Here is a 27,117-nt window from a genome sequence, read left to right on the forward strand (position 1 = left end):
CAAGAACAACTAGGTGCTTAAATTCTCAATAGTTACGATCACGTTCTTGCATGCACTTGTCCCTATGAACGTGAGCAGCTTATCTAGAAAAATATAGGGACAACGAGAACGACCTAAAATCTCTATGAGATTTAGCTAAAATCACTTGGTTCAATTTCAATTTTATAGCAATCACTTCCTCACTCAAGTTTTTTCTCTGCTTTTGCTCTTTACTCTTTTTGTTCACTGGCTCCCAAATTGAATTATGAACAAGCCCCAAGTGAAACACATATTTTAATCAATTGCTTCTCACTTTTGTCTACTCTATTATGGCCGTGAATATCGACAATGAATAACGGAGAGGAAAAAAAAAAAGTTTTAAATTGAAACGAATTCGTAAAGTTGGTGCTTTAATCTATAGAATTGGGATAGAAGGAGCAAAACAGTAAGGCTTTGTTTCCTTCTATAGGTGTTACTGTGACCGGGTCAAAAAATATTCTAGTGATGACTACTCTCACTTGCTCACAGTGTACATTTTTCTTAGCCTTTTGCAGCCACTCTTGGCGTGGCCTCTACGTTCAAAATTTTGAGGACCTTGTTAAATTTTCTAAATTGTAGTGTGAATTTTACTTCTACACTGTAATTTACTGTTTCTTTTTATGAAAATATTTGTCATGAAATGTAATTTACGTAGTACTGGAATATATATTAACTATGTGCTTGTACTCATCCAAAAAAGAAAAAACTATGTGCTTGTAGCTTGTAGACAATGCTTTGAAATTTGCATTAGAGAGTTTGGCATTGAAACATGGAACTATTAGGCCATAGGCTTTTGTGGAAACTTTCTTGTTGAAGGCACTGAGATGAATAGTACCTGGTGGCAATCAAATGAATACTGTTGTTGCAGTAGATGAAGCTGTTAGGTACCCCAAGTAAAGAAGCTAGCAGTGATAACAATTTAATCAATTTAGTTAGGCATAGAGGACGTTATTAAAGACTTATTGTGGGAATAAAAAGTCAACACATTTGCAATCCTGGGAAAATACAACTTATCAGCATCCTGGTGGTGCAGTAAGGACAACAATGGTATGAGGTATAAATATAGAAATATACAACAAAATCATTATTCAATAGTCCACCCCTTTTAGGTAATCGGTCAGTGCTAGTGTTGTCTTCCCGGTATGGATGGCTTTGTCTACTGCACCTACTGAAGATGGGTCACCAAAGACCTGCAATTAGAAATTACAGCAGGAAGGAAGCTATTATAAGAGCCTTGATTAGTTATAAAATCAATAACAGCTTTGCAATCAATTATGATTTCTAAAGTTCGTTTATTTATTTATTTTTTTTTCTGATAAGATGATTTCTAAACTTTAGATGTGAAGGGTAATAGCAATGCCTAAAGTTTGGGTTGGACACATGAAGCGGCACCAACAATTTTTTTATAGGCTTTATTATGCTTTCATGTTGCGTCTTGAAGTATTTTTAAAACCTACTAACAGTACTAATGGTTGGTACAGCTTCCTTTGTGTCTACAACAATGTAATCATGTAATTGATGGCATAATCCATTTTGCTATAATATATTTAGATAGCGTCCAAAAGAAAATAGATTACTCACCTTATCTAAACTTTTTCTAATTTTTGTCTACCAAGTATATTTCTTGATTCATCAACTCCCACATTGAAATTTCATAAAACGGCTTGAGTAGTGGCGGCTTCCGAACAAGGATTTCTTGTGACACTTGTTTCATTGTAGGGCGAGATTTAGGATTGGAACGTAGGCAGGCCAATGCTAGTGTCACAACTAAAACCACATTTTGAGCAATTGTTTGGTTAATATGAGGTGAAAGGCGAGGATCTAAGACATCTTTCAGCATGATATGTCGAGCAGATGATGATGCTAATGAGGATATAAGCTCTCCTGGATGCCTTCCCATTATTGTTTCAAGCACCACTATACCAAAGCTATAGACATCACATTTTTCGTTCACAACCATGGTGTAGGCAAGTTCTAAGACATAACACAAAAAAGGGTGAGCACAACTAAAAGACTTAGAGAAAGAAACCTGTTAGAAATATCCTCCTATACTAGGACAATTATGTAGCCACTTTGGCACATATCATCAATTTAATCTTTCTAATATATATGTGAACATATGATCAATCATTAATCTCATGTTTCCTAAAAAGTGTGTTTGTGTATGTAGTAGCTAAATATTTACCTGGGGCAATATATCCGCAGGTGCCAGCAAGTGTGGTTAAATTGGAGGAATCAGGATTTAGGGGTCTAGCAATGCCAAAATCTGCAACAAAAGCCTCAAATTCTGAGTTCAATAAAATGTTGCTTGTGGTCAAGTCTCGATGGACAATTGTTGGAATGCAATCATGATGCAAGTATGATAAAGCATTTGCTATTCCTTTAATGATATTCACCCGCTTCTTCCAATTCAGTTCCTTAGCTTCAACATCATTGCTTATGGCATAAAATAAGCTTCCTCTTTCAATGTATTCATAAACCAAAAACATGCATCGGTTGTGTAGACAAAACCCATAAAGCTTCACAATGTTTCGATGACGAACTTCAGATAAGACTTTGGCTTCATTCCTAAAACTCTTGTCAAAAGCTGGCTCCTGAGATTCTAAATGGTGAAGTTTTTTAAGGGCAATCACTTTTCCACTTGGTAGTGTTGCTTTGTAAACACTGCCATAACCACCAGTTCCAATGCAATATCTGATATCAAAGTCCTCTGTTGCTGCAATGATGTCTTCGAATGCAATATTTCCATCATAATTCCATATTGAGAATAAATTTCCATTCCTCATTGCTTTACACTCATTTTTATTATTCCTAATTACCTTTCGGCGAGAGAGGAACACAATTCCAACTCCAAGTAATAAGAAGCCGAGGATAACAGGGGCCAGAATAATGATCTTAATCAAATTTGAGGATTTCTTAATCCCTGTGGAGCAATGAGGTATTCCTGAGATGTGGTCATCACATAAATTCTTGTTGCCCATAACTGACCTGAGTGTATTATATCTCCAAAAACCATCTGGGATTTGACCTTCCAAGTAGTTGTAAGACAAATTGATTTGGCAATGGAAAACAAGTGTGCTAGGAATGTGCCCAGTAAGAGTATTAGAGCTGAGATCCACGTGTCGTAAGTTTTTTGAGTACCCAAGTTGAAGAGGTATATTTCCACTAAACAAGTTATGACTAAGGTCAAAAATAGTCAGCTTATCTGAGTATGAAACTCCAGGAGGAATGGTTCCACTAAAGCGGTTGTAGCTCAAAAACAATTGACCCAAAAAAAAGCAATAACCAAGTTGAGTTGGAATGGATCCGCTCAGATTGTTGTGGGAGAGGTCTAGAACAGAAAGACTATAGAGATTACCTATATTAGGTAGTATCTCACCAGAAAGTTTGTTCAAGGAAAGATTAAGATATTCCAATCGGGTTAATTGAGTTAACTCATGTGGAATGATTCCAGATATGTGGTTATTTGATAGATCCAACTTTTTCATAAATTGCAAATCTCCCATTGTTGAATTTATGGAACCATTTATTTGATTTGAATGAATGTCCAGATAGCATAATGTGGCTAAATGACCAAAGACCGGAGGAATTGTACCAGAGAGATTGTTAACACCAAGATCCAAAAAAACCAATTTTGTCAAATTCCTTATTTCCGTGGGAATTGAACCATTTATTTGATTTGAATGAATATCCAAATAGCTTAAATTGGTTAAATGACCCACGTATGGAGGAATTTTACCAACAAGATTGTTGACGCTAAGATTTAAAAAATCCAATTTGGTCAAGTTCCCCAGAGTTGAAGGTATTTTACCAACAAGATTGTTGACACTAAGATTTAAAGAAGCCAATTTGGTCAAGTTCCCCAGAGTCGAAGGTATTAAACCAGTAAGGCTATTATTATGGAGATCCAAGTGCCTCAACTTTCTCATGTTTCCTATTTCTAGGGGAATGGGGCCACTGATTTGGTTGGAATCAAGAGAGAGAAGGGTCAAGTTTGTCAAACAACCCAAAGTATGAGGAAGTGGACCAATGAGCAAGTTATGAGAAAGGTTTAGAGAAACCACATTTTTCAGGTTTCCAATTTTTGAAGAAATAGGACCAAAAAGATTGTTATCATCAAAATGCAGAGCCATCAAATTCTTCAGATTATATATTTGAGAAGGGATAGTACCGTTGATTTGATTTGAATGTAAATCAAGATGAGTGAGACAAGTCAAAAGACCAAGAGTTGAAGGGATCGTACCACTGAAGTAATTTCCACCCAGGTATAATTCAACAAGACTTCTCAGGTTTCCCAATTGTAAGGGAATTGGACCGCTCATTTGATTGAAAGAAATATCAAGCTTCTCTAATTGAGTGAGTTTTGCGAGTGAGAGAGGTAGCTCACCTGAAAGAAGATTCCGAGATAAGTTGAGGTGAGTGAGTTTAGAAACACTACCAATCTCTGGTGGGATGCTCCCATGTAGCCGCACTCCTGCTGGCTTGAATCGGACCAAATTTGGGAATGAAGAGAAGTTAAAATTGCTTAAGTAGGGTTGCATATCGTGTAACCATTTTGCTTTGTTTAAGTTGATCTCTATCACGCTTCTACCATCATTGCAAACGATACCCTGCAAATCGCAAGGACTTATGGTTATGTTTTCATAATAGCACCACTGCCACCAGTGAGTCTGTTTCAGAGCCTTTGATTCCTGGGCTAGTGACGATGATTGAGGTTTTGCAACAGTAGTATTCGCATGGTTTATGATTATGATAGTAGTAATCCAAACAAATATAACAGGGGAAATGGAAACAGAGGATGGCATGTTTGGTGGATGATTGATGATTGCTTCGGTTCAATACAGTTTTACTAAGCAAAGCAAGTCTAGATTCTGATGCAAGGAAGACAATCTCGTACCGTACCAGCTGGTATTTACCGTGCCGGAACCTTCGCCGGTACAGAAACGCTAGCATTTCGTAGCGGTTTAAATACCGGACGTACCGGAGCTGTTTCGGCCATACCGCGATATATACCGGATTCCGGCAGGTTAATGGATACCGGACCGGTACAAAATTACACAAAATGCTTCTTTCCCTCCCCTCACGCAGCCATACTTTCTGCCTCCCTTCGTTTCTAACTCCTCTTTACACTAACGATGAAGTCATGCCATTTGGTGAGAGCGGCGGCACCGGTAAATATCCAGCAAGCTTTGAGTCCTTGAGAAGAGCTGAAGGTTTGAAGCGTTAAGAGAAAGAGAGAGTCTGAGGTGAAAGATTGAGAGAGCTGTGAACCTGTGATGGAGGTGAAAGAGTCTTGGAAAATAAAGAAATGTTTGATAGTGAAGTGATAAAGTTTTTTTTTTTTTGATAAAGTTTAATCGTGTAAAGATGAGGGCTCGTTGGAAATTGTAATGACATGTAGGTTGTACTTGTAGGTCTTAGGCGTGTGATGTGGATTAGAAAAAGAAAAAGAAATTAATGGGGGTGCATGTCTCATTCTTTGCGATTACAAAGAATCCACACGGCGAGAAGATAGATTCCTCTCACTTTCACACTTTCAAAACTAATGACTTTTTCCAAGCTATCGTCCAATGCAGACGGCTTTGTCATGTCACCATGCTTTTGTTCCTATGTATTTAGAGAATTTGGAAAATTAGTTATGACTACTAAAAATGTTAAAAATATCTCTAATGTAATTTGATAATTTTTATTCTTAAAAAATAAAAAATAAGGTTAAAATTGATATTCAACAAAATAAAAAATTTACTCGAGAAATTTTTTTCCTAAAAATTAGCACACTTTCTATCTAAATAGAGAAATAATATGTCTATAATATTTTTACAACAAATCTGTCTACAACATTTTTACAATAAATCTTAAGTAACAGGCTATTACTGGTTGTTATTGTTGGGTTAAAAAAGTAATCTCAGTGCTAGATTCAAATATGAACCAATAACAACTAATCACCAATAATTTGTTGTAAAAATATTGTGAACCAATAACACTTTCTATCTCACATACGTTTGATTTTTTTTTTTCCCTAAAAACTAGCACACACTAAATCAGCAGTTTACTCCATTTTAAATCCTAAATTTTAGTTTTATAAAAATCATTTTTTGTGTAACCTCACTATCAGTACTCACTAGATAATTTCAAGTTGAAAAATTATATTAAACTTAAAATAAAAAGAAGAGCCTTATCACATCGTGTAGAGTGCGTGTGAAAAGGCTAATATTTGCATATAAAGTCTATTAACAATAAGCTTTGCCATTAGAATAAGGGAGTCAATCTCATATCGGAGGCTGTACCGATTTGGTTAGCAGAACGATATATTTCTGTACCAGTCAATACTAGTGCCGTTTCGGATTTACTGCTATTTAAAAAAAAATTACTTGTATATATTTTAAAAATAAATAAATAAATATTATTTTCATATTTATAACTTTAATTATTTGGTAAAAGTTAATTTGTTAAGCAATAAAATTTGTTAAGCAATAAAATTTGTTAAGCTTATAAGTTTATTATTAAAAAAAAAATTTGAACAAAAATAAAAGTATAAGATAAAAAAATGATAATAAAAAAGAAGCGGTAGTAGGCGAGAAATGGGATATTACATGAGAGGAGTTTGGTAGAAAAAGATTAAATCATATCATATACTATATAATAAAAGTTGGGTTTTGACGTCATGGTTGTGCCACATGGCTTCACCAAATTGCAGAAATTTTTAGATTTTTAAAGAACTAAAAAGGAATAATATACATTTTTCAAAAAAAAAAAATAGTATATTACCAGGACTGTAATTCATTCTTTTTCATTAAGTAAAATTAGATTAACACTATTTTTTTATTTGTTAGGATATATTTCTTAAATTAGGGGATAGTCATATACTATATATTTCTTAAATTAGACGCCGTGGTTGCGCCATTTGCCTTCACCATTTGCATAAATTTTTAGATTTTTAAAGAACTAAAAAGGAATAGTATACATTTTTCAAAAAAAAAAAATAGTATACTATCAGGACTGTAATTCATTCTTTTTCATTAAGTAAAATTAGATTAACATTATTTTTTTATTTGTTAGGATATATTTCTTAAATTAGGGGATAGTCATATACTATATATTTCTTAAATTAGACGTCGTGGTTGCGCCATTTGCCTTCACCAAATTGCAGAAATTTTATTAAATTTTTAGATTTTTAAAGAACTAAAAAGGAATGGTATACGTTTCTAAAAAAAAAAAAATGGAATAGTATAATATCAGGACTGTAATTCATTCTTATCATTAAATAAAATTAGATTAACATTATTTTTTTATTTCTTAGGATATATTTCTTAAATTAAGGGATAATATTTAACATACAAAAATTTAATTTAGAAAATATTTATCATCTAATAAACATTATTTTTTTTATTTGTTAGGATATATTTCTTAAATTAGGGGATAATATTTAACATACAAAAATTTAATTTAGATAATATTTATCATCTAAATTTTCAAAATTTTAATATTATTAAATTAATATTATTTTACCAAAATATCAAGCTACAAAACTTGATTATTAAGGGATAAGCACAATCAAAATTCTTCAAGAGGTGATTAATATAAATCTACCCCTAAAAACAGTATATATCTCCAATAATTTGATAATCTCTATCTATTCCAAAAAATAGTATATATTTCCATTAATTTGATAATTTCTATGTTAATGACTTTTAATATATATATATATATATATATATATCAAAATTCCTTATAGCTATCAACCACGTTCTCTTTCTCTCTTTTTATTTTTAATTTTTAATTTTTTATATATTACGTTATGTTGAATCAACTCTTTTTTTTTCATTCTATTCATATGACCTTTTTTTAATTCCAATTTTTATGGGATAAAAACAAGCACATTGATTAGATATCTTTAATTTCAATAAGATTTAAATGAATTATATTTCAAATGGAACTCTGCCAATATATATAACCCTATATATCATTTTTGGAGCGAAGCTTATTTCAATATGTGAATGCCTAAATCACATGACAATGCAGGTATACATTCTTTCTTCTTTTATTATTATTATTTTCATTTTGTTTATTTTCTTTAGTGTTATTATTGGTTTTTTGTCTTCATGTGATTTTAATTAATGAATTCAAAACATTCGAAAACATTGTCAAGTTTCTAAAGACTCCTTCTTTGTTTTTGTATTTTGTTTTTATTAAATTGATTAGGTTTTGTGTATTGCTTGCCTTTTGTTTAAACTAATTTTCTTAGCTTTGATCTAATTTATATACTTAGGGTTAGGGTCTTAGAATTAATGATTAAATATGGTTAGAATTAATAGATTAATTTTAACAATTTTCTTATTTGATTTATATGTTACATCAAATTATCAAGATGTTCTACACGTGTATTCTTAAATTATCAACTTTAATTTTAATTTATAATATTATCAAGATTATATTAATTTTAGATTTATCGATTGTTTAGTACATTTTTTAAAATAATTATCAATTTAAAATTCAATTTAGAATTATCAATTTAATTTAGTTTTAGGAAGAAATCTTACCTCTTATTTTAGTGAGATAATTACTTACACTTGATAATTTTTTTCTTTTATCTTTATTGAATCTGTGGGGCCCAATAATTCGTGGGCCAGACCCATTTATTCGTTGGGGTCCAAAGGCCCAAGCCGAGGAAGGTTACGGTCCAGGCTCGGCAATATAAGTACGAAATAGCCTTCGAACACAGCCAAGGATGATTCAGTCCTCGGCATGTCCGAGATCTCACAAGAAGAAAGGGCAAAAATGGTATAGAAACCACTTGGGAAAAAATCTAAAATATCTGTGCCAATAGAAAAGGGTATGCTGGGAAGAATAACTACCAGGGAAAGCTGCCCTTACTGCCATTCAATACTCTGCACCTGACAGAGCTATACTCTCCAGCTTTTACAACCACCCCCAACCAATCTGGGTATGGGCTGATGGGACAAGTATCAGTCTTGGAATGTCGATCCTACACGTGGACGAAGGATAAAAAACACAGGCTAGTATAAAAGGAAAAGTAAGCAATTCATAGAAGGGGCTGGGAAAAATGGCCAAAAACCAGAGCCTCCCAGCCCGCCTCCAGGAGAAAGACTCCTAGGGCGAAAACGACTTAACCATGTATGGATATCACGAAAAACCCACTACCTGGCGATCAAGGCCTACCCTTTCAAACCCACGCTCTACAAATGATATTGTTTGGGCCTTTTTACGCGTGAGCCCAACACTGTTACGGTTCGTTACGAATTGTGTCCTTACAGAATCTATTAAAATATATAATTATTTATATATTTATTTTATAAATTTTTTCATAAAACCGTGGAACGCACGGCCTATAACTAGCAATTAGAAAAATTAAAATGGTGGATGAGCAATCACATGCCTGATGCCTCTTGCCAGTTGCCTTGTAAAACGGTTTTGCTTTTAGCAACGACTAAGGAGCGATTCTTCTTGCCGTGTGGATTTTTTGTCAATCCAAAGAAAATGCGAGTCAAATAAAAAAGCTTGGAAAAAGCTTTTGCTTTTGGCAGAGAGCAATTTTTCTCTCCGTGTGGGGTCTTTGTATTTGCATAGAAAATGGCTTGGGAAAAGCTTTTAGTTTCCAAAGTGAGAGCAATTCTTCTTGCGGTCTGGCTGCTTTGTATTTGCAAAGAAAATGCGATACAATTTATTTTATGTCTAAAAATTAATTTTAGTAAAGAATTACATTTCAAATCTCCCTCTCTACTTGTAATAATTGAATAATGAAAAATATAAACAAAAGAAAATCAGAATTCTTTCTTTTACGATTATTACATAATAATCTAGATTTAATTTGTCAAAAAATCCTCATTAAATTGTTAAAATTACAAGAAAAAATTTAGTTTAAAATACACTATTTGTTCCTAAAGTTTCAAGTGAATAGCTCTATTGATCCATAAAGTTTCAAAATATTGGAGATTGCTCTTACAATTACCTCTCCAATTGGCTCTTTGGTGTTTCATGTTTTTAACCTTAGAGAATGATTCTGGTTGTGTATTTTTTTTTAATATAATAAAGTTGCCACATGGACAAAAAAAAATCACATCATTGTTTTGTTAGAGACATAAGTTAGAGAATTAACGAAAGTTATTGGAGGGATGGATTTAGACTTTAGGGACAAATAATGTTCACTTGAAACTTTAAAGACCAAAAACACTCACTAAAACTTTAGAAACTCATGGTGAATTTTATCCTCTCCCCCCCCCCCCCCTCCCCCCCCACATATAGTTAAATGGCCTAGTGTAACTTTACAAGAATTAAGCATTTTTTAGATCGTAGATTTCTAAGAGATCTAATGACTAAAAAATGTTAACTACCTATGTCATCATTAAAAATTTATTGTGACGTCCTAAAACATTTAGAGAGAGAGAGAGAAAGAGAGAGAGAATTATGCCATATCTCACTACGAATTTAATTAGTCAAATTCACCATAAATGAGAGAAGAGGAAGTACTACATCATTGTAATCCAGAGTATACATGCATACACACATATAATGGTAATCTCAAAACAATACATTAATCTGGGAATGGGCAGACATTTCACTAATTTAATTAGTATAAAATTTTCACCCAAAAACATTATTTCAACTAAAAATTGAAAACTAACACAACTAGAGAGACAAACTGACAATCTCTCACTCACAAAGTTTTTTTTTTTAATCGAAATATTGAGGATCAAAAGTGTGGTCACTGTCTCTACACCACTTAAACCCCCTACATTGCATTATGAATTATGATCACTAAAACACTAATGTGGCTTGCCACTACTCAAACCATTGTTATTAATACCGTTTCGGAGCCCGTTTCGGTTTGTCTAGTGGAATGGAATATTTCGGTACCGGCCGATTTCAGCGTACCGTTTCAGGGTGTTTCGGAGTTCTTAAAAAATAATTTTATATATATTCTTGTAGAACATAAAATTGTCAATTCTAATAAATAAATAACTAAATATCAAATAATACAAATTATTTAGTCTTAAGTCTTAAACAAAAAAAACTCTTAAGTCTTAAACATCAATAACTTGAAATATAATATCAATTTAACATCACACAATAAGAAGATTACAAGACAATAACTAAATATCAAATAATACAAGATTTACTCCTCCTCTTCATCATCATCCATGAGAGAAGGATCAAATTTATCATCAAAAGAACTCCCAAATATAACTTTTTTATTAAAAAAAAAAAAAAAAGTTAATAACAGGCCAAATCCGGTACCGGCCGAAATTTGCATCTCGGCCGGAATTGGCCGGAATTGACCGGAATGACCGGAATGGACCGAAACGGCCCGAAATTTGACCCGAGGTGGAACGTGGGGTATTCCGGTACCAATTTGCATACCGGTACGAAAAATTTCGGCCGTTCCGGCCGGAACGGAACGGAATCAATAACAATGACTCAAACCAATGACTCATGGATGTACTCACAAGTAGGACTTTGCTAATATTGGTGGGGATTAAGCACAAGAGATCCAGTGCAATAACACACTCACGCGAGATTTAAAAGTTAATAGGGTAAAATAAATAAATAAATAAAACAAACAATACAAATAACTCTTACATACGGGTGTGATAATAACACCAGATCCAAATCCAAGAGATCCATCCCACAAATCTCAGCCTTATCAGGCACCTCCATTTCTTTCTTAAACCAATTGTTATGCAATTTGATTTAGAAAATGACTTTTTCTAGAGTCTTCTTGATTTATTTGTTAATATGTTGTGGTTTTGGAATTAGTATTTAAATTGTAGGCAAGGGTAGGTGAAAATCCTTTTTCAAAAATTGCGATAGAGAGAAAATTGTTAGGTAGTCATGTTAGAGATACCTCTATGAATTTAGTCAGTTTTAGCTTAATTCTTCAAAATAACGATGTATATTATTTCAAAAACAATAATAACAATGCATATATTTGGATTTTGAAGCCGCTTTCATTAATGATAGGCTTTATAGAATTGGTATTGGAGAAAAATGGTAAAGCTGTGTTTCCTTCTATTCAAGTGACTGAGTCTACTCTCACTTGCTCACAATGTGCATTTTTCTGTACTTTTTGTAGCCACTCTTGGCCTAGCAACTACGTTCACAATTTTGAGGCCCCTGTTAAATTTTCTACTATGACCTCTCTGTTCCTAGTAATTTATGAAGGGAAGAGTTGCAGTTGGATGAGTAATCTACTCACTCTTAAAGGATTTATTAGCCTTCAAAAAAAAACCAAAAATAAAAGTCACACATTAGCATTCCTGGAAAAATACAACTTATCAGGACATCCTGGTGTTGTAGTAGTAGAGGGGAACAGTGTATGGGGTATAAAATATAAAACAAAGTTACAAAACCATTATTCATTGATCCGCCCCATTTAGCTGATTGGTCCGTGCTTTATTTACCGCACCTGCTAAAGATGGGGGCATCAAAGACCTGCAATCAGAAATTAGAGTAGTAAAGGAAGCCATTATAAAAGCCTTTATTAGCTACAACATCATTAACAACATTGAAATCAATTGTGATTTCTAAAGTATAGATATGAAGGGTAATAGCAAGCGGAATCGTGTTTTGCTACTAGTGACGATTCTAAGAATTTTTTCCAAGGCTGTTATTATAAAACTTAAATTATAGAAAATTTAATAAAAATAGAACATATATTAACAAAAAAAAAACACACACACACACACAAATACATAAAGTCTTACAATTTCTTTCTATGAGTTTTCTTATTTTAAAATTATTAATAATCTCTTTATCAATACTGCAAACTACATCTCTTTCGAAATTTTAGTTCAATAAAATTTTGGGTAAACTATATAATTGGTCCCTATCCTATACACTATATTTCAATTTAATCCCTAATCTTTCAATTGTGTCAATTTGGTCCCTAACATTTTAATATCATGTCAATTTAATCCCTAACGTTATCTTTTAGATGAAAATTTATGACGTGTCTAATGGTCAAAACAAAAAATTAGCTTGCATTAATGAGACAATAAACTTAAATTTTATTTTGGCCGTTTGTCATGTTAGCAACTTCCATCTAAGATATAACATTAGAGACTAAATTAACACGACATTGAAAGGTTAGGGATCAAATTGACACAATTGAAAGGTTAGGGACTAAATTGAAATATGATCTAAAAGTTAGGGACTAAATATGTAGTTTACCCTAAAAATTTTCTTGGGATTTTCCTTTTTGTTCATAAGGGCCTAATATATTGTTAAAAATACCAAAATTTAAGGATAAAGTTTGACTACAAATCTACAACTCTCACTAAACAAATTAACATGACTACATATTTTGAAAATCTAATCGTTGAATTGCATGTTCTTTATGTTTTTAAAACATGTGTCAAATTTCATACCAATCGGATGTGCTTTACTATTCAATCCATAAACTTATTTTTTATATATAATTTTAAACTACAAAAACTTGAAATTTATTCATTTGATTAATGACATAGCTATTGATCTTTGATCTCATTGAAATTTTGCAAGCATAGAGGATATAAGAAAAAAAAAATGTAATCCAATGGTGGATTTGTCAAAATTCACATTCAATAAAAAAAATATTAAGTAAAGTTGAAGCCTTGGTCTACAACCAAGTTTGTTGCCAAATATTTTCTAAAATTTAATTATGTTGGGCCTAAAAAAATTTAAGGTAGTCATAAATTTTTTTAAAGATAAAAAAAAATCATAAAATTTAAAAAATTTATATATAATGATTTTTTTTCTAGGTCAGGCTGGTCTTGTGACCATCCTAGCATCAATATGGAGCCACCCTTAATATGGAGCCACCCTTGTCTGCTACGCCTAAAGGTTCGATTGGACACATGACACAACACCAATATTTTTATAGAAACCACAAATCCATTGCCCCCCCCCCCCCCACCCCTTTTTTATAGATGTCATAGTATTTCAAATCTATGTCACTCTCGCTCATGATGATTGCCCTTTATCATCAAACTTAGACACCAATTGGTTTTTTGTGTAGGCCAAAGATCCAATTCCAAACCTTTTATTCAACTATAAGAAACTTTATTAGTCAACTAATTGCAACTCAAAAATCCATTGCCTTTTCATTAAGAATTAAACCATTATATTTTTTTATAGCCTTTATTATGCTTTTATATTTGGTATTTATAATTTTTATATGTATATATAGGAAGTCATGATACAAATTCATTCATGTCCACTAAAATCCAACTATTTAGTTGCTATTGATGGCGTAATCCATTTTGAGATAATATAACTTGATGATGTCGAAAAAATCACCAATAAGCCGCACAGTCCTCACACGATCGAAACAGCACTTGCGCAACAAAAAGAAAAGACCTAACAGAGAGCACTAGTGTGGTGCCGGCCAAATACCCTCCGAAAGTCAAGTTAGAACTATTCTCACAACTCTAGAGTGCTAAAGAGGGTAAATTATGCGTACCTTGGTTTGTGAGGATGCTTGGGTTTTTATAGTAGTAGAGGGTTGATCTCTTTTCCTTGGAATAGAAGTTCTTTCCTTATAGGAGTCTTCTTGGGCGTATTTTGCGGGATCCTTTCCATATAAGAATCCCTTTGGTTATCACTAAACATGGAGAGCAAGACATTTCCTTATATACGCAATCATGGATGGCAAGCAATCCTTTATTAAGGTCGTCAGCTTACCCCATGCCTTCAACCTTATTCCCGTCAGCTTCATGATCCTGTCAGCCTTTGGGTATGCCTTGCCGGTGCCTTTTTCTAAATCTCTTTTGTTGATACCTCCAAATGAAGGCTGACGGGTTTAATTGCCTCTGTCTGCTTTTAACCGTCAACTTGCTTTAGTCTCTATTTTTATCCACATCATAATTAAATAGCCACAGCAAGATCCAAAAGAAAATAGATTACCCACCTTCTTGGCATCACATCTCTAAACCATTCCTAATTCTTGTCTACCAAATATATCTCTTCATTCATCAACTATTGCATTGAAATTGCATAAAAGGGCTTCGACAAGGGTAACCTTCGAACAAGAAATTCTTTTGAAACATGTTTCATTGTGGGGTGAGATTTAGGATTGGAACGTAGGCATGCCAATGCTAGCGTTACAACTACAACCACGCTCTTAGCAATATTTTGGTTTATATGAGGTGAAAGGCGCGGGTCTAAGACATCTTTTAGCATATCTCGAGCATATGATGATGCTATTTATGAAATAAGCTCTCCTAAATGTCTTCCCATAATTGCATAGTGTAGGCCAATTCTAAAACATAACACAAAAAAGTGTGAGCACAACTAAACTACTTGAAAGTTGTAAGAAACCTCTTAGGATTATCCTACTATAGTATGACAATTAGACATCCACTAAGGAGCGTCTCACCAATTTGATATTTCTAATAAATATTTGAGCATATGATCATTGATTTATCTATTGTTTTTTTAATAGAGTTTGAGTTTGTGCCTATAGAAACAAAATATTCACCTGGCGCTATATATCCATAGGCTAGCAAGTGTGGTTAAATTGGAGGAATTAGGACTTAGGATTCTAGTTATGCCAAATTTGCAACAAAAGCCTGCAATTCCAAGTTCAATAAAATGTTGTTGGTAGTCATATCACAATGGACAATTGTCGGGATGTAATTATGATGCAAATAAGATAAAGCATGTGCTACTTCTTTAATGATGTTCACCCGCTTCTTCCAATTTAACTCCTTAGCTTCAACATCATTGCTTAGGACAATAAATAAGCTTCCTTTTTCCATGTATTAATAAACCAGAAACATGCATCATTTGTGTAGACAAAACTTGTAAAGCTTCACAATATTACGGTGACAAATTTGAGACAAGACTTTGGCTTCATTCTTAAAACTCTTATCAAAAGCTAGATCCTTAGCTTCTAAGCAGTGAATTTTTTTAGGGCAACCACTTTTCCACTTGGTAAATTTGCTTTGTAAACACTGTCATAACCCCCAATTCCAATGCAATATTTGATGTCAAAATCCTAAATTGCATCAATGATGTCTTCATACGCAACATTTCCATCATAATTCCATATTGAGAATAAATCTCCATTCCTTGGTGGTTTAGACTTGTGTTGAGTGTTCCTAGTTACCTTACGGTGTCGGCAATAGAGGAACACAACTACAAGTAACAAGAGTAATAAGAGGCTAAGTGTAATGGAGACGAGAAGAATGATTGTGACTTTCTTATACCAATAAATATAATGCACTCCACACAATGTGATGAGGCTCTTCTTTTTATTTTGAGTTTAATATAATTTTTCAATTTGAATTTATCTAATGATGGTGTGGTTACATAGGAAATGGTTTTTATAAAACTAAAATTTAGGATTTAGAATAAAGTAAACTGCTGGATTTAGTGTGTACTAGTTTTTAGGAAAAAAATATATCAAACGTACGTGAGGGGTAATTATTGAGTACTCCCTGAGTACCATAAATACGTACTTCCCCTTCTCACATAACTATAGGTCCCACTAATTAAATTTATAGTGGTATCCACAATTCATGTGAGAGGGGAGAGTATGCATTTATGGTACTCTCGGAGTATTCAATAATTTTTCGTACGTAAGATATTTTAAAATAATTTCTCTGTAGTTTTTTTTTTTTTTTTGGTTGAATTACAATTTTAACCCTATTTTTTATTTTTTAAGAATAAGAATTATCTAATTAGATTAAAGGTACTTTTAACATTTTAAAAAACTATGACTAACTTTCTTAACCCTCTTAATACGGAAAATTATTATGTACTCTCGAAGTATCATAAATACGTACTCCTTCCTCTCACATGAATGATGGGTCCCACTAATTAAATTTATAGTGAAACCCACCATTTATGTAAAAGAGAAAAATATACATTTATGATATTTCAGAAGTACCTAATAATTTTCCTCCTAATACATAGGAACAAGCGTAGCATAGGGACATGATAAAGCCATCCTGATGCATGTGGGACCGACGGGAGCTTGGAAAAAGTCTTTAGTTTCGAAAGGCTAAGTCATGTTTACCCGGCGGTGGTTTTGTTAAGTTGTTCATACATGGTTCAGGTGTATTCACCTCTAGAACCCCCCTCTCTCCCAGTGGGACTGGACCTTTTCTTTAGGTTACATATTTTTTCTTTTATACTAGCATGCGTTCAATTTCCTTCGTCCACGTGTAGGGTCGACCTTTCCAAGACTGATACTTGTCCCATCTGTCCCAGACCTAAGTCGTTGGGAGTAGCTGATAAAGTTAAAGAACACGGCTCTGTTAGGTGCAAAGTTCAGTCTGGGAAAGGCAGTAAGGGCAGCCTTTCCTAGATATTTCAGATTTTCTTTTAAGATTGTCCCTATGCCACTTTTGCCCCCTTTTCTTGGTGGAGCTTTGGACCAAGCCGAGGGCTGCACCGTCCTCGGCTGCCTCTCTGGGCCCATGTGTGCTTTACACTAATGAGCTTGGACTACCATCTTCTTCGGCTTGGGCCTTAAAGCTTCCCATGAACAAGTGGGCCTGGCCCATATATTGTTGGGCCCCACAGATACAATTTATTTTATGTTTAAAAATTAATGTTAGGAAAGAATTACATTTCAAATCTCCCTCTCTACTTGTAACAATTGAATAATGAAAAATATAAACAAAAGAAAATCAGAATTCTTTCTTTTTTTATTTTTATATTATAATCTAGATTTAATTTGTCAAAAAATCCTCATTACATTGTTAAAATTACAAGAAAAAATTTAGGTTAAAATACACTATTTATCCCTAAAATTTCAAGTGAATAGCTCTATTGATCCACAAAGTTTCATAATATTGGAGATTGCTCTTACGATTACCTCTCCAATTGGCTCTTTGGTGTTTCATGTTCTTAACCTTAGAGAATGATTTTGGTTGTGTATTTTTTTTAATATAATAAAGTTGCCACATGGACAAGTTAATATCACATCATTGATTTGTTAGAGACATAAGCTAGAGAATTAACGAACGTTAGTGGAGGGATGGATTTAGACATTAGGGACTAATAATGTTCACTTGAAACTTTAAAGACCATAAACACTCACTAAAACTTTAGAAACCAATAGTGAATTTTATCCCCCCCCCCCCCCCAAACACACACACACACACACACACATATAGTTAAACGGCCTAGTGTAACTTTACAAGAATTAAACATTTTTTAGACCTTAGGCATTTTTTAGACCGTACATTTTTAGAGAGAATATTCTACCAAATCCCACTATGAATTTAATTAGTCAAATTCACCATGAATGAGAGAAAAGGAAGTATCACATCATTGTAATCCAAAGTATACATACACACACACATATAACGGTAATCTCAAAACAATACATTAATATTGGGAATGGGCGGACATTTCACTAATTTAATTAGTATAAATTTTTGACCCAAAAACATTATTTTTACTAAAAATTGAAAACTAACACAACTAGAGAGACAAACTGACAGTCTCTCACTCACAAAGTTTTCTTTTAATCGAAAAAATGAGGATCAAAAGTGTGGTCACTATCTTTACACCACTTAAACCCCCCTACATTGCATTATGAATTATGATCACTAAAACACTAATGTGGCTTGCCACTACTCAAACCAACAACTCATGGATGTACTCACAAGTAAGACTTTGCTAATATTAGTGGGGGTTAAGCACGAGAGATCCGGTGCAATAACACACCCACGTGAGAATTAAAAGTTTATAGGGTAAAATAAATAAATAAAACAAACAATACAAATAACTCTTACACAGTGGTGTGATGATAGCACCAGATCCAAATCCAAGAGATCCATACCACAAATCTCAGCCTTATCGGGCACCTCCGTTTCTTTCTTCAACCAATTGTTATGCAATTTGATTTAGAAAATGACTTTTTCCAAAGTTTTCTTGATTTATTTGTTAATTTGCTGTGGTTTTGGAATTAGTATTTGAATTGTAGGCATGGGTAGGATAGAATCCTTTTTAAAAAATTGCGACAAGAGAAAATTGTTAGGTAGTCATGTTAGAGATACCTCTATGAATTTAGTCAGTTTTAGCTTAATTCTTCAAAATAACGATGTATGTTAGAGATAACTCACGTTATTGTATTTTTTTTTGTTTCACTTTTTTTTCCCCCAAGATGCAACACTTATGTTTCAATCTAATAAATTTATCTTATTGTTTTTTGCTTCTGAATTTGCATGCAAGATATTATGCCAAAGGAAGTTTACTATAAATTATATAAAATAAAATTAAAAAAAAAAAAAAACAAAAACAAAAACAAAAACAAAACAATGGATACTCATTTAAGTTCTTGGTTCTCTTATGTAAGTTTTTTTTTTTTTTTAATTTATATTCTCAATTTTTGAACTCTTTTGTGTATGTTTTGATTTTGGGTTTGGTTATTATATTTAATTTGTGAGTGTGTTGATTTTTTTTTTTTTTAATTACACTATCACTAGGAAAAATTTTGTATTGAAGAATTATTTTGTTTATTATTGTTTGTACTAGCTAGAGCATAGGTTAAACATAACCCAAATGCGAATGGTCAAACTCATTCCATATGTCATATTAATAAATTAACACAAAGTGCAAAGGGAATTTTCAAATAAAGTCCAAACTCTAAACAATTAGAATTTAAAGCAATTTTTTCAATTAAAATTATTTACTTATTTTATAATTTATTATTACTATTTATTTAATAATTTTGTTTTAATTATTTTTAAATAAATTTAACTTACATATGAATCTTCATCAAGCCGTACATCGCACAAGAATAATATTAGTGTGAGAAAAAGTAAGAAAATTTAAAGTTTAAAAAACTACACATAAAAGCTAAAAACCAAAAACTGAACTTATAAACTTTAGTCAAACAGACACAGATAGTGAAATGGAGGCAATACAAACAATTGCCTCCTCCTTTTACAACCCAAAAAAGAAAGCTTAATTAGCAGACTAAATTAAGGACATGGGAAAAAAATGCCAATACACAAGACAAAAATAACATGAATGTAATTGTTTTTTAGCATTCTTCAGCGTCAGCAATGCTGGCCTTCAGTCAAGAGAGATGTCAGAAGCTTCAATTGTAGACCAAGCTCGAGCGAGTTGTCCTTTGTCGTTCTTAGGCCTTAGCTATGGATGCCAAACATATATGATTGGAGACAAGATTCATGCAAAAAATTCATATAAACATCATTCCCCTAGCTAGTGTCATTGAAGAAATGTAACTTATGGGTTCTAAAAATAGGCATTCTTCTTATCAAACTGACTTTGTGAAAATCGGTATTTTTTTTTTCTTTTTTAGCTGAAAGATAGAAAGAGAAAATCCTTCATATGAATGTGTGTGTATGTACATATATTGCATCTTTTAGGCATGACTTAGAATGAATTCATTGTTTTTTTTGTGATTTATTCTTTGGCCTGATTTATTTGTGTGATAGCCCTGTTTAGTTTGATTGATTAGAAAACAATTTTCGTCATTGCCTGTGTAGTGACTATTGAGCATCAACATTTTCTTTTGAAACATACTAAATGCTCTTAACTCCTAATTTGGGAAATGAAATGAAAAAATCTTGTATGGGTTGGTCTCATAAGACAGACTCAAAAAATACTATCTCAAAAGAAATTGATGTAGAGAGTTTAATATGACGTTCTGTATAAAATGCTAATTTCAAAAATAAATTTTAAAAGCATGATTTTAGAGCACCCTACAAGCTTGTGGTTTTTTTTTAATTTTTTTCTTGTCGAACAAGTTTGAGCTTGTTCACAAGTTTATATATATATATATATATATATATAGTGTTAAGAGTAGTGCCTTAAAATCCAATTTGTATGACACTTTTTTAATTAATAAAAATGTTCTTCTTTCTGACATTATTTATGTATGAGCTTTTTGGAAATTAGATATAGTTCATGAGATACATTGTATGTGATTTAAATACGAAAATGAGATTCTCATCCAAAAAATTTTAATTATAGGTTCCTCATAAACTCGCTTATTGGGCTTGCAGGCAGAAAATTGGCTGCATCAGGTGCTTCGGTGAGAGTACCAGGAGGCTCAAGTTATATAGACTTATAGTCATCTAGAGATACCCATAGGCCTATAAATAAGGCCCACTAATCTAGCCTGCATTTTCTAGCTTATACTGGTTCTGGGCCAGCCATTTGGAATTGGTTTAACTTTGATGATTCAAAATTTGCTATGCACGAATAGATAATATATTGCAATGGTTATTCACGTTAAATAGCTATTCTTTTTTTTTTTTTTGGGTGGAAAAGCGGGAGATTTTATTTAAACAAACACAGAGTTCATACAACACTTACAACTGTGCTGGGGTTACATAGCCGAATTTCTCCCAAGCCAAGCAAGTCCCTCACATTTGGAACATAGACAAAATTGGGACATTCACTATAAACAGTCATCCTACTACGGAGATGGGTCCCCCGCTTAGCTAGCGCATCTGCACAACCATTTGCTTCACGGAACTCGTGATGCATGTGCACCTCCCAATCCTGCTCCAAAAGGTTCCTGCAATCACAGATCAAGGGCAATATATTAGTGGGATAATTTAAATTTGAACTTGTTAGCCAGTCTAGGACCACTTTGGAGTCGAATTCCAGATGAAGGCGCTTTACTCCCATATTCCATGCCATTACCAGTCCTTGTCTCACTGCCTCCAACTCAGCTATATTGTTTGTCGCAATGCCCACATGCATAGAAAATCCTGCAATCCATTGGCCTTGGTGGTCTCGAAGAACACCCCCTGCGCCAGCTAGACCTGGGTTGTCTAGGGCACTGCCATCAGTGTTGAGTTTAAGAAAGGGGTCTGCCAGTTGATGCTCTGAGGTATCAAATCCAAGGGTCGCTTGGTGGTACCGGCAAGGAAATAAAATTCGATCGCCGCTTGAACAGCGGAATAGACTAGGCTATGCTGGGATCGGGATTTGTTTGAAAATATTCTTTCATTCCTTGCTAACCAAAGTTTCCAACACGTGAAGGGAAAGTAGACTTGCCAAGGGGTGTGGTGGGGTAAGGAGGTTCTATTTACCGTAGCATTATTTCGCAATGGTGATCCATTTTTTATAAATATAAGATTTCCTCCCTTTTGTCCAACCGTTTGACATTTTCCACAATAGAATCATCTAGTGGCAGAGCCAAAAAAAAATTTCAGAGGAGGCCAAGTTAGATATAAAAAAATTATTTAGGAGGTATTAAAAACCCAAACAATTGCACAATGTATAAAACTTGTGTTTTGGACTAATTCAAAAGGAGTGAGAGGTTGAAGGCCTAAATTCTAAAATCTGAGGAGGCCAATAGCTACATTTTTCTATAATTTGTACTATTTTTATAATTTGAAAACTATATACAATGGAAAATTGAAAAAGCTAGGGGGGGCCTGGCCCCCCTTGCTTCGCCTATGGACTCATCCATCATGTTCCCTAGTCGACCTTCTGCCAACAATGTGCAAAAGTCATTCAACCCTATGGACAACCACATAATGACAAAGGTGTCAAATATGGAAACTCCCGCATGAGATATTAGCCCACTAACTCATGTTATCCAATCAACTGCATGAATCTCAAGAATTTCTCTACCATTATTCCCACACCTTCCATCACGCATCAGTTATGAAAAGCAAGTTTATGTAGAGTTCCTAACGTAGGCATATTGGAGAAGATTAGGCTGGCACCACATCGATGCCCTTTGATAGTTTGTTTCATTCTTACAGATCTTCCAACGCTCCTATTCATGCAATTGGTTCACTGATTTTTCATGCATCATCCATATTCTTTAAAACAAAATATATTATGCTAAAAAAAAATATTGACAATTTAGAAATCAAAGACACCTATGGATTCTACTGCAAAAACTTCAATTCCCAATAAATGCCACAAGAATCTCCAAGTTTTTTTTTTTTTTGTAAACAATTTGATTGTTTATATTGAAATGCAAATTAACTTTTGTACAAGTTTAATACTTGTTTATTTTAGTTCTCTAAAATAGCGTTAGTTACAGTTTAAATAGAGATTTTCCTCCTTTTACAACTGCATGGTATCTCAAATATATTGAGATGTTTGATCAATATAGGTAAAAAGTATCTAATATGTTATTCAAAATCTTTGCACATATTTATTAAGTTTGATAAAGTTTTTTTGTTTTGTAAATGAATTGCTCTATAAAATACATTATTTACATTTTGAATTATTTTCACAATTTTTTATACTTCTATATATAACATAAAATATACTTTATTTAAATTTGACCCCCAAAGAAAAATTCCTAGTTCCATCATTGACTGCAAAGGATCACTACAATTAAAGCGTCACCTTCAAAAATTATCAACATGTTTAAAGCGTCACCTTCAAAAATTATTCTTTGAACACCTCTTTACATTGCACACTAAGAGCATTCGCACTGGACATGCTAAATGGCATATGTAAAAAAATTTTACCATTTTCACACAAAAACCAAGGTTCATCCGGACTTCTAAAAATCAACTATTGCAAAAAAAATTTGCAATAGTACTACAATGCAATTCTACCTTTAGAATTGCACTGTACCTCAATTCAAAAACAAAATAATAGTTTTTAATACTCTCTCTTTCCTCCTTTTTAACCCTGAAATTTCTCTCTCCTCTCTCATTATTTCTCTTCTTTCCTCTCTCTTCCTTCTCTCTTTCTCATTTGCTCTCTGCTCTTTTCAGGCCCAAGACCCCGTGCTTTCTCCGATGACCCTCTCTCTCTCTCTCTTATCCAGTGGTTATGGGTTTCTCTATCTCTCTCTTTGGTGGTGGTGGGTTTGTGACTGACGTGGGCGTGGGTCAGCGTAGGTTTTGACGACAGTGGGTCGTGGGTTTTGACAACAGTAGATCAACGTGGGTTTTGACGAGATCGATGTGGGTGTTGACAACGGTGGAGATCAGCAGGTGGCGAGATTGGTGGATCGGGTTTTGATTTTGCTATGAATTTTGGGTTTTGATTTTGCTATGAATTTTGAGTTTTGATTTTGCTATTGATTTTGACTGGATGGTGAGACTAGCCTTTGATTTTGCTCAGAGAGAGTGACACTGGTGGTGGATTGGTATTTTGCTGGGATTGTGGCGGGTTTGGGGTCACGGTGGTGGATGTCTGGAGGTGGTGTGGTTGAGAGGATGGTTGCTATGCGATGAGAGTGACAGAGAGACAGAAATTAGAAAGGAGAGAGAGATAATTTGTTTATTATTTTATTGTATAATTTATATTATTTTAATGTGTGGTATTGTAAAATAAAAGTTAGGATGCTGGTGTATTGTAAAATGGTATTGTATAATTGATAAAGTAACTTTTTAGAATGGTAAAATATGATAGAATGACATTTTTTGATGCAAATGCTCTAAGAACTCAAAAGAGCCGCAATAACACAAAAGGAGAATCACCATATTCCTCATCGTCACATATGCAAGCATAATTAATATTGCCTGAGGCCTTGAATGGTTTTTACTCAGCGTAGCCGATGTCTGCTGGCCCAACATTATTCCAATTTTCACAATCTAGTTTACGTATTCTTTTACCGATTCTAAGATATGCCAGTCCAAATACGCTCATGATTGGGCCAGCCCAACTATAGAGCCAGCTCTAGGGCCATAAATTAATTTTTGTCTGTTTTAAGAAATGGGTCGTTTCAATTGCCAGTCCAATTCGCAATTAGAAATCTTTTTTTTTTTGGGAGAAAACAATGAAAATGTTGTTCTTCTAGTTCTTTTGTGCACAATTAATTCACATATCTCCTCTTAACATCCTTGGAAGTGAACGATCCTGATTATTTTGGACATGTGGGATGGTAGGATCATAGAATCCTACAAACTGGATTGCGATTTTGATAACCTTGAATACCCTCAATATCTCACACACACAAGAAATTTATAGGAAGGAATCTCTCTGAACTCAATGATATTTTACATAAGAATTCGAAGGTGAAAATGATGGAGTATAATCTATTATTTTGTACAGGAGAAAAAGAGAAGATTAAATTTGCCCCAATTGCAAGGCACATAAAAGATCAGTTGGACATCATTGCATCCATATTTTTTACAGTTTAGGCTGACATTGAAACTGTAAAAGTCCTTAATACCCCTCCCAAACAGGAAAAAATAAGACAGATCACTAGTGCAAGAAACTGTGACAAAGAAAAACCATTCAAATAATGCGGTGGATTGAATTTTGTTGTGAAAAATCAATTCATGCAAGATTAGCGCAAATAGAAGAGATAAATCAATGCAAAAAATTTATGTAATTCAACAATGTACTTACATCCACGGGAATGAACGGTTAATAACCTATTGTACGAGAAAATAGGGTTACAACAATAATTATGTATAACATAATTTTAGCTGATGAAAATTTCCAAAATATCTCTGTATCATACTGTGGGAGCGTTCCCCGCTACACCACCACCCAACCTATTACTCAAGCTAGCAAGACAAACTCTAATTAAATGCTCGCGGCTAGCTTCACTCTGCTTTGTTTAGCCCATAAAAGCCTTTGTCCAATGGCCCAATAACAAATATGAGCCAACTCCAAAGTTGTTTATTAAGCTTTTTCCTATCACTTCTCCAAAAAAAAGAAAAGACATTAGGTATATTTTATCTATTTGGTTAAATTCCCAATCTACTCCAGCCCCAATTTCTGCAATATAAATTGATCAATAGTCCAAGGTTCTCTGAGAAAATATAAAATTTTCCTATTTCATTTTTTTGGCACTAAAGTTATATGCCTTCAGCTTCTCTATCTGCCAATCTAACTACACATGCACTCCACCAAGAGATGCAAATGCAACCTTTATTTGCAATTGAATATGCCAAATGTTTGCCTCTTCTGGATGCTATAGTTCTATTCTTGTCAATGAGATTTACTCGTTAGTTGGTAGGGTTAACACATGGTCATTGGCTCTATTATGGAACTACACGCTATTGAAGATTAATCTGATTCTAATCTATATAGACCGGTCCTCTCTCTCAGCTGGGAACATTACTGAAGAATACTATTTCAACTAAGTACATTATATTATTAAAAATAACAAAATTTCCTGCCCTATTCAGTCTTATTCGGTCCACTTTGTCCATCTCAATTCTATTTGGTCCATATTGGTCCTATTTCCTACTCAGCCACTTTGGTCCTATTCAATTCACTTCAGTCATATTCGGTCCTTTTCGGTCAACTTCGGTTCTATTCGGTCCACTTTGGTCTTATTCGGTCCTATTCAATCAACTTCAATCCTATTCGGTCTACTTCGGTCCATTCTGTCCACTTTAGTCTTATTCGGTCATGTTTCGTCCACTTTGGTCTTATTTGGTTCTATTCAAACTTCAGTCCTATTCGGTCCACTTTGGTCTCATTTGGTCCTATTTGATCCACTTTGTTTCTATTCGGTCTTATCGGTCCAATTTGGTCCTACACAGTCCACTTTGGTTTTATTCAATCCACCTTGATTTTTTTTTTTTGGATGGAAAAAGATGAATCCACTTTGATCCTATTCAGTACATGCTTCAAGGTATCATTTGTCTTAATTTTGATTTAACCTTTTGTGGGGGCAAAAGGCCAGGAAGCCTATATCTATGTATATGTTGGGCCAAGGGCCTAGTCCGAGGAAGAACTCCTCCTCGGCCAGGCAAGGCCAAGGACAAAGGGAATGGTCTGCAATTAAGAGTGACACCCCAGACCATTCCGTGGAAGAGGATAAGTATTAAAAAAAAATAGGACAAATGAAGGCATGGAAATATCTAAGAAAAGCTGCTACTATTGCATTAAATGCTTTGCAACTAACTGAACCAAACTTTTCAGTCTTTACAACCACTCCCAAAGACTTTGGAGAGGGGCTGATGGGACAAGTATATCTACACGTGGACGGTGAAAATGAGAGAAAGATAGTATAAAATAGAAGAGAAGAGAACAAAATCAAGGGAGGAGACTTGTAACAAAGTCTTAAGAACAGTATTGAAGAATCAACCTCCTCGGGTGAAATTCGAGGACATCTTCCCCTAGTAAACTTATGTTATTTTTCTTTCTTTATCATCAAAACCTATTGGTTGATCATCTAATTCACTAAGGTCCAAGTTTCCAACCCATTCTTTATAAATTCATTGT

General features: G+C 33.7%; 1 protein-coding gene across 3 annotated transcripts; it reads right to left on the minus strand.

The window, feature by feature from the left end:
• Positions 1 to 921: 921 nt before the first annotated feature.
• On the minus strand, positions 922 to 5,381 carry LOC126732353 (MDIS1-interacting receptor like kinase 2-like). 3 transcript variants are annotated; one of them, XM_050435137.1, is made up of 5 exons: positions 4,921 to 5,381; positions 3,893 to 4,628; positions 2,204 to 3,820; positions 1,600 to 1,992; positions 922 to 1,208 (listed from the first exon to the last, which is right to left on the minus strand). In XM_050435137.1, exons 1-4 carry the CDS (start codon positions 4,969 to 4,971, stop codon positions 1,616 to 1,618), a joined length of 2,781 nt encoding a protein of 926 aa, XP_050291094.1. In that variant the 5' UTR covers positions 4,972 to 5,381; the 3' UTR covers positions 922 to 1,208; positions 1,600 to 1,615. The 3 variants fall into 3 exon arrangements, with proteins under 3 accessions (XP_050291094.1, XP_050291093.1, XP_050291095.1); XM_050435136.1 differs by having other exon boundaries at positions 3,893 to 5,381; XM_050435138.1 differs by lacking the exon at positions 1,600 to 1,992 and having other exon boundaries at positions 3,893 to 5,381.
• Between the last annotated feature and the right edge of the window lie 21,736 nt (positions 5,382 to 27,117).

The sequence above is a fragment of the Quercus robur genome, chromosome 6 (assembly GCF_932294415.1).
Source record: "Quercus robur chromosome 6, dhQueRobu3.1, whole genome shotgun sequence".
In the NCBI taxonomy this organism is placed as follows: domain Eukaryota; kingdom Viridiplantae; phylum Streptophyta; class Magnoliopsida; order Fagales; family Fagaceae; genus Quercus; species Quercus robur.